This window comes from Austrofundulus limnaeus, unplaced genomic scaffold, assembly GCF_001266775.1.
Source record: "Austrofundulus limnaeus strain Quisiro unplaced genomic scaffold, Austrofundulus_limnaeus-1.0 Scaffold2365, whole genome shotgun sequence".
In the NCBI taxonomy this organism is placed as follows: domain Eukaryota; kingdom Metazoa; phylum Chordata; class Actinopteri; order Cyprinodontiformes; family Rivulidae; genus Austrofundulus; species Austrofundulus limnaeus.
In genome coordinates this window covers 937-10,162 of record NW_013954767.1, presented here as the reverse complement: position 1 = coordinate 10,162, position 9,226 = coordinate 937, and the positions used below count along the sequence as shown (strand labels likewise).

Below are 9,226 nucleotides of genomic sequence, written 5' to 3'. Positions count from 1 at the left end.
GGATAGCGGCCCTCGAGGACTGGAGTTTGACACCCCTGATTTACATTTTATTCTAGTCATTTTATCTAACATTTCTTTTTATATGCAGCATTTCCCCAGACTCCATGTTTTGTTCTTGTTTACAATAAAGCTTTTAAAAAAAAACAGACACCCAACAGTGCTTTTTAGCTTTATTATAAACAAAGGAATGTGCAGTTTGTTGAATACAGAGCAAATTGTGAGCTGAGCAGGATGTATTTGTAAATTTGAGCCTCTCTAAAATGTAACTTGGGTGTGTACGATAATTTTCCTCAAAATACGATAATTTTGAGCTGCTGATACGATGATTCAACATTTCCCATCTGGCAACGCTGGTGTGTGTTCACATTTCACACCAAACGTGCAAGCTTTTTGTGCATGCTCCATGTCATGTTCTTTGTTTTTGGTGCATTCTCATGGCCGAGGGGGTGTTTCAATGGTTGCATATCAGGCGCACGAAGTGATACAGTGACATGCTCAGCCTTGTTCGTCAATTCAGCTTTTCAAAAGTGTGATGTGGGGATAAAGACCTGCTACAAAGGCCATATTTACACTACGCCACTCTTGTCTCTTTGTTGGATTTGTTTTATGTTCYTAATGCTATAGCCCTTTGTTGCACACGGCCGTGTGAAACATGCTTTGTGCAGAAAGTTTCGGCTTCTTGAACAGTAACAAACAAATGAAGCAGTGTTTGCCAAAGCTCGCTGACACAGTATCTGCAAGAGTCTGCTTTTAGACACAACACATGATCTGTTCACTCTGCTTCAGTCTCTCCCTGTTCAAGAGAAGTGAAACTTATGGGATGCGAGTGCACTTTTAAGTAAACACAATCACGTGCAACAAGTTGTAATGCTGTAACGCAGCCGCTTCACTCAATGAGATTTTTTTTTAAATCTTCTATCATCTGCAGCACATGAATCTGCAGCCATTGCAAGGAATTAAACAAGTACATACAAGCTGACTCAGCAGTGAGCAAAGTGGAACAGCTGGGACATGTTTGGCAATTATTCCCGAAAAAACACAGAGCTGAACAGAGCCAATCTCTCCATCTTTTTTGGGTTTTGAACTGCAGTAATTCAGCACTGAAGTGACCAGACCATCATAAAAAAAGTTATAAGAAAATATTTTTTGCAACACACTAAACTATTGCTCAAGCTGTGGTGACAAACCCAACTAGGCCCAGCTCGGAGCTCCTGCAACTACATGGCAGTTCTGACCTCAGGTTTCCTTAACTTTCAGTTCATGTAAGCGACAGGCTGTTTTTAATACGTTCGCCATTTCTGGAGGGCGAGGGTGTTCTGCTGCTTTTATTAACTAGTAGAAACCTCATCTGCACATCTCTCTGGTGAACCTTTTGTCAGTAAAGCTGACTTCAACAGTTTCAGCTTTCAAGCATAAATATTAACGAGGAAGGTATCCTTTTCCCGAATCACTAACTACACTATTTATTTATTTTTTTCCATTTTGCAATTATTTTCTGTAGAAAAATGTACAATATAAGATGACCCCCCTCCCACATGTCAAAGCTGTGACCTGTGAAAACAGTCCGGCCTAATAAATAAATCAAAAGAAATGGACACCACATCCAGCCACTCTCATCCAAGACATAAATGTTTTATGTCACGCAGGTAAAATTAAAAACAGAGATGGGCACACAGGTTTTGGGATTGGATTTGAAGTAATTCTGCAATAAAACTCTAAATTAACAAAAGGTAAAAGAGAGGAAAGAAAACTTCTGACACCTATAAGATGTGGTGCATGCATATATATTCACTTATCCTGCTTTAAGGCCACAATCATTACCTTCTGAAACCACAGAATTAGTTAAACAAGACCCAACTGGATGAGCTGAATATAGAGAAAATAAACCTTAACTCCTCAAAGAAAACATTCTGTTGAATATCACCCCTGTTTTATTAATCCCCAGTCTGTCTGCTTCTAACTACTGACTGATAATTTATCTAATTTTAGAACAAATAGGTTTTTTTTGCTGCACAGTTATCCTGTTCGTTGTTAGCAGTGGTTGTGTAAATGAGCTAAAATCATCAGGATGTGTCCATGGAGCAGATTTAAGGTGACTTTTCTCGCTGATCTGGTTATGTGACATTTTTCCTTCTTTGGTTGTTCTTTCACCTGTTTTGTGTTTTGTTCTGTTTTTTTCTCGTACTGTGTGATTGGTCAGAACTTTAAGGACGTTCTTGCGGAAAGGCAGCTAAAGTACACTGGTCCCATTTGAACTGSTTCCTCCGAGGATCAGCTGGTRGAGGCTGTTAGAAAATACAACTCTTTATAACTGTTGCAGCAAAACTTATATGTCAAATGAATCTTACAAAAATTGTCAAAGAATTTGCAGGAGGTGCATGGAGGAGACAGCATGGAGACACAGGCGGCTCTCCGTGGCTGAGCTGTTTGACTTTGCACATTACTTGTGAGAGGGTATACTAGAAATGAAACAAAACAAAAAAAAAAAGGAAGGAAAAAGGTGCATCACAAGGTCTGGCAACCCAAAAACATTCCACGGTAATGACCTCAGGTGTTCTTGTAAACCTCATTACAAAGTTACCTGCACAAGAAGAAAATACTCAAATAATGCATCATTCATCAGGAGTGGCTGTAGCTCATACCGAACTTTGTCAAAGCTTAAATAAGATTTAAAACAGGCTCGGAAACCAAACCACCTGTATAATCCTTTTAAACATGTCTTGCATCACTTGCTAATTGTAACATAGTGTAACAATAAAACAAACAGGCACTGTGAATGATTGTAAGGGTGGATTTGCATAGGAGATCCAGCCCAAGTAGTCTGGTTTTGTTACTTTCATTTTGCCTTTGTGTTTGGTTTTATGACACAATTATTTGTCAGACTTTATGGCTCCAGACTGGAATGAGGGGAGAGACAACACATCTATTTTATTGCCTAAACAGAAAACTGATAAGTTGTTTATTACTGCACTGTAGCAAAAAAATATATATTTTTTTATTAGAGATGGTCAAGTAGAGCCATAGTAGTCTCATTTATTTTTCTTAAAGTATAGAGTTAGCCCAATTTAGTCACAACTTGTTTTTTTTTTCTTTCTGATTTTATCAGTTGGGTAACATATTCTGCAGAAACTTCAAAACTAAAAAGCAGAAGTTCTCTAGAAACAGAACTGATATGACTTCATTTTCATGCCTTCAGTCAACTGATTTGCCCCAAGTTCTTTTTTATTTTAAGCACACTGTGAAAAGAAAGAAATGCTTTTCTGCGCAACATGACGAGACTGTTGTCTTCACTAGTTTTTAGTTTTGAGTATTTAAGCGAAACTTGGAGTGGATATATTTTTTTAAATTAAAGATATATTTCAGGCAGGGGTGGCCAAATGAGGGTATTAATAATTTCCCAGGGGCACACAAAGTTTAATTAGGAGTTTAAATATGTTGTTTTCATTTGTAGGCAAATTGAAAAATGATATTGTGGGCGTTGAATAACTACCATTTTACAGTTGATATAAATAACTGAGAACAGTGCAGTTATTACTCAACTCATTAAACTAGCAATGCATTATGATCTGTTGACTGATATGTGTACTGATGTGTTTTAAAGTCACTATAAAGTAGATGAAAAAGTCCATTTCACTCCACACTGCAAAATTTCATACTTATAGTGAGTGAATTGACACTGTGCACATTCCTCTAAAGCAGTGGTTCCCAAACTTTTTATCATCTGACCCTCGAAATGTTCATGGCAAAAACTTGTGATCTCAAATATTACTGGTCTGAGTACGCAAACTTTGTTAATAACCCTAAAAGCAAAGGCTACACAAATATAAATACATATTTATACTTATTTTGTGTTTTCGTAATAATTATGGGGAAAATATTACACCACCAATTATTTTATGACCCTTTAAATCAGAGGAGCCCAAAGTGGGGCCCGCGGGCCAAATTTGGCCCGCCAAGCCATTTATTTGGCCCACCAACAGTTGCCGAAGTTACAAGGTTGTAACCTGTTATGTAGAAACATGGTGTTTCCATTGGTCAAATGACTATACAAAAGGGCTGTAGTGAAGGTAGTTTTTATTCTTGCTTCTGACTTTATATTTGATTTATTAGTATTAAACATGAAACAACAGCAAGAAATATTTAGATCAGATTTAACCCCACATGTAGATTTGCACACTTTATAAGGCCACAAAAACTCATATTTTKTCWATTTATGAAATATCCCATGAGCCTTTGCTACTTGAGCGTATGGCAGACTTTCTCCAAGTGCACAGACTAAAACAAAAGAGGACCATTGCACAGCTTAATGGTTAAAAATAAAGTACTTTACTTAAAAAGTATTTGTATTTCATGTATTATATAACTGCATTTGGCCCACAGACCTGGATAGATTTTCATTTTGGCCCTCTCAGGGAAAATGTTTGGGCGCTACTGCTTTAAATTGATTTCTGAAGTGCAGGGGTTCGCAAACTTTTTAGCCTTTGACCCACAAAATAACAGTAGCAGAGACCTGTGCCCACAACTATTTTTGGATGATAAACATTTCTATCAGGTCAACTAAACATGGGCATAATAACAATATTTATTATTCTACATTTATACATTTTGGGCAACTAAGGCAAAAATGTAATTAATTTAGAAAATCTTTTCATGACCCCACCTTGATGTTTCAGGACCCCACTTTGGGTCCCGACCCCAACTTTGGGAACCACTGCTCTAAAGCACTTTCTACAGCAGGTAAGATATTGATTGTTCATGACCTATTCCTCATATCAGAACAGACCATTTATTTTATGTTGTGATTTTTTTTTCAAAGAAAGCGGTTGCGAAAGCTGCACCAAGTGGACGAATTTCGTGGCAAAGAATGAAAAAATAAATCACATCAAACCCTTCACGCCTTACAACCCCAGCGCGCGAGGATTTAGTGAAAGCTCCGTGAATTACACGAATCTGTCACCAGTGTTTCTGTAAACGCCACACTGTCATGTGGCTTCTGCGGGTTTTGTAGAATTCTCCAAACAGGACCGAGTTCAAACGAAAAGAAACAAAGTCGAGGAGCCGAGTTTCACTTTCGTTTATGTTTTCAGAGAAACTGCGCGGCTGCCGCTAAGGAAGGGGGCGGGGCCTGTCTGGCATCGCTCAGCCACCATAAAAGTCAGAGTTTCGCAGCACTCTGACACATGTCAGCGGCCGGMCAGGAGGCTCAGCTGTGCTAGGAGGCTTGGAGGTTTTATTTATTTATTTGTTTGTTTGAAACCAAAAGGTAGTTCGTCCAGCCCGAGCTGCGTCGCTGTTCTCCTGCAGGATTCCTGCTTTGGCCCTCTGCAGCAGCAGCATTACTGGGATTTCTATTTTTGGGATTTAATTACATCAAGAGATCCATGAACAGCAGCTGTCATTAGAACAAAACGGTAAGACTTGTATATATTTATATATATCTTTATTTACACTGGTCTACTATTTTAACAGGCTTTTTAAATTAATTTTTTAATGGTCATGGTTGCTGCCTTTTTTAGGAGTTGTTTTTTTTTTAAGCCAAACAAACATAACATTTATTTAATTAAGTTGCARTGTGACACCTAATTGAAGTTATTAACGAGTATAAACAACAATGTGGTGGAAAAACTTGTTTTTGTTTTCAACATCTAGACTCTGAAGTTCAGAGTCTGAAGTTTTTGTCTCTTTTTGAAACACCATCTGTTAATCATTATCTGTTTTTCTTGGAAGTTTATAGTTTTTTGGAACTTGTAAGCACAAAGCTTTAGATGACCTTCAGTAATCACATGCTCCAGAAGTAGAACTATTTTTATTTGAAGTTTAGCTAATCTTTACCACCGGATTCTGACAAACCCAATTAGCATCTCAAAAGTTTTATACTCTTTGAAAACTCCCTTGGATTGAGTTCAGTTTCAGTTTGCAACGCTCRAAGATTCTGTGGCCATATTGTTGCCTTAAACCCAAAGATTTTAGCTTGACAGATCACAGATGAAAGTATGAAATACCAAGTAGAGATGTGGAAAATACACTGTGTGTGTGTGTGTGTGTGTGTGTGTGTGTGTGTGTGTGTGTGTGTGTGTGGCTAGAGACAGCATACAGTAAATTGGATGTGGGTTTACCAGCCAAACCACAGATTCCAGTCATATGTAGAACAGCTCAGCTTCGTGGAAAGTAGATAACGTTTCTGTCCTGTTAGACAGTGAGTCTCTGTGTGGCTCCTCGTCATGCTCTGTTTGCAATTCTTCAGTTCATGTGTTGAAGTCGTGAGGAATAACAGATGGCTTTCTTCTTCCCTTTAGGATGTCAGTGCGGTGGGTAGAGATGGGAGAGGGCTTGGGCCTCTCTCCACTGTAGGATGGTAGCCAGCAGCACAGTGGAAGGCCATGACAAGACCCCCTTGTCAAGCACCTCGCCGCAGACCACTCGAACCCAGTCCGAGCAGCTCCGACGCCAGTCCGACCAAAGCCTGAGATCCAGCTCTGCCCGCTCCGTCTACCTGACTCACTTCCCGACTTTCACCTCCAAGGAGGACTGCGACATCATCACCGAGACCGCCGCCAAGCTCGAGTGCAGCGGCTTCTACTGGGGCCCTCTGGGAGTGGAGGACGCCCACCGCATGCTGAAGGACGCCCCTCTGGGCAGCTTCCTCATCCGCGACAGCCGGCAGAAGGACGTCTTCTTCACGCTGTCCTACCACGCCAAAAGCGGGCCGGTCAGCGTGCGCATCGACTACAGGCGGCAGAGGTTCTCGCTGGCAGGCAACGAGCGCTCGTTCTCCACGCTCTTTGCCCTCTTGGAGCATTACATCAGCTCGCCAAAGAGGAGTCTGAGGGTCCCGTACAGGAAATGGGAGCCCACGCTGCAGGAGCTGTGCAGGCGGCACATTGTGGGACTGTGCGGCGAAAAGAGCAAGATTTCGGAGCTGCCGGTCACTCACGTGGTCCAGGATTTCCTGTTGGAGTTCCCTTACAAACTGTGAGCAGCCTGCCACGCAAAGTTCTGATGGTCCTGTTTCTGACTTTAAGGTGGCAGTTTTTACGAAGTAACAGTACACCAGAGGGGCTATCATCGCCTATTCATCATAGACTGAAGATAGAGGCTGCATCACCACAGTTKCAGATAAAAGGAGATAAGTGTTTTCTTCTGGAAAGCAGTGGAACACCTTCAAAGAGACATTCTAACCAAAGTCAAGCATTGGCAGCTTCCAATCAGACCACGTTCCATAACATTTTAACATCTACTACCTCTAGAGACTCTGCTCCCAGTTGCACATGGACAGGGCATCCTCTGGTGTCGAGGAAGTACAGGAAGTTGAAAAATGCTGCATTAAAAGCAAACTACGCACACAACGGCGTGACAGAGCGTGAACTGGAACGATCTGTTGCRCAGAGATGTTGTGGAAGGACATTAAAGGAGCGAACTGATAACTGTTTAAAGTCGTGGTGGAGAGTACGATTGAAACAAGAGGCACCGGGACTATTTCACTTTTGTAGCACTTAAAACACTCTAAAGGTTGAACGTTTACATCGTATCTGAATGTCTGTCCGAACTGAAGGCTCGAGCACCTCTCCTGTCCAAATCCACGTGCAGACTTGGCAAAAGCAAGAAATATTCATTGGTCCTCATCCCGATATATACTTGTACTGTACTGTATATTTAAAAAGGTGTCTCACCACTTATTTAACTGTCCATACAAAAGCAGATGAACATTATTTCTCAAATACATTTTTACCTATTTTTATTTACTTTGGATATTTTAAATAAATATATATTTAAATTAACTTTGATTTTTGTGTTTTTGGGACAGTTCTGCTCCAGTTTATTGTGGTGGGAGAAGAGGGACAGGCACGTTTGCTTGAGGCTGTTTCACATCAGACAGACAGACAGACAGTCAGACAGGAAGTGTGGAAGGTATTGTACAGTATCAACGCCATGAGTCATCTCTGTAGGGCAAAGTGATGGGTGGGTGGGGTTACTTTGGTAGTAAGTGAAGTGTTAGGCAGATATAAACACACTTACCAGAACTAGGGGGAGAGGTGACACATAATGAGGGGTGTGTGTGTGTGTGTGTGTGTGTGTGTGTGTGTGGTACTTTCAATCTCATGTGAACACAGGGCAGATATGAATTTTCATTAAGAGGAAGTGGGAAATTTGCCGGCTTATTGATTAAGACATTTAAAATTCATTTTAGAATTTTAAATCAACAAAAGTATTTAAACTTTTCTAAAACTTACGAGCTGATTAAACTACGACTTGTCAAAGTCACCAGTGTTCACTGGAGCCAGCTAGACTCAAACAATGCGAGACAACGTGAGGAGATGTTAACAGTCACTGATGAATCACTCCCAATCATTCACAGGGGTGTGTTTTCTTTAAAAGTCACCTTTGGAGCAGCCCCAAGCTCCCCTCTGACCTCTTCTTGAAAACGAGTTTACCTGACGGGGTGTGACTGGTTACGGTTAGCTCATTCATACAAAGAAACACATCTATCAGTTCAAACTGAAAGATTCCAGGAAATACACAGGAAGTTCAGAACAGCTGAGGAGGTCACCTTCTGTATGAACTCGTTACCGTTGAGGGGAAAAAAAAGAATGAGGCCGAGTTTTAAACGAGACAAAAAAATTCTACTACAGGGATCCAAGATTAGTTGTAACATTAGACTTTATTTGATAAACATATATTTTAAATGTAAAATAAAAACTTTAAAAATACTGTAGACTGTATGGTTTTTATAATTTTTCAACGCTCTCTGGTTTCATTTAAGAGTCTATCGTCAGATATTGTCCAAGATTAACCTTCAGGGTGGATATAGCTCGCTCACACCGAGGACCTATCCATCATCATTTACCCTGAATTATGTGTAAATAAAATGGCTCCGTCCTTGTTGAAATATATTTTTAAAAATTTACAAAACTAAACAGCCTACAGTATTTTTACAGTCTTTATTTTACAGTTAAAATATATGTTTATCAAATAAAGTCTAATGTTACAACTAATCATGGATCCCTTTAAACATTTTGTCACTACCTATCTTTTGTTTGAAGGTCATTTCCTTCCTTCAACCAGTTAGATAAGCATTCATAATTTTAGAAACCCACTTAAGATCTGAATCGTCATTTTCAGTGTTTGTTGAATTACACTGCAGTTTTTGGAAGCTAAAACCAGCTACTAGTAGGCGTATTAGGTTCATTATCCATAGGTCAAACTATTTCAGTGTGTCCTAACTGTC

At 39.9% G+C, this 9,226-nt stretch overlaps 1 protein-coding gene across 1 annotated transcript; it reads left to right on the top strand.

The window, feature by feature from the left end:
* Positions 1-5,229: 5,229 nt before the first annotated feature.
* Positions 5,230-7,778, top strand: socs1a (suppressor of cytokine signaling 1a; the record flags this gene model as incomplete). The annotated part of the gene is given in 2 exon segments (XM_013999599.1): positions 5,230-5,411; positions 6,297-7,778. A coding segment is annotated over 1 exon segment (624 nt). The 3' UTR covers positions 6,977-7,778.
* Positions 7,779-9,226: the final 1,448 nt, after the last annotated feature.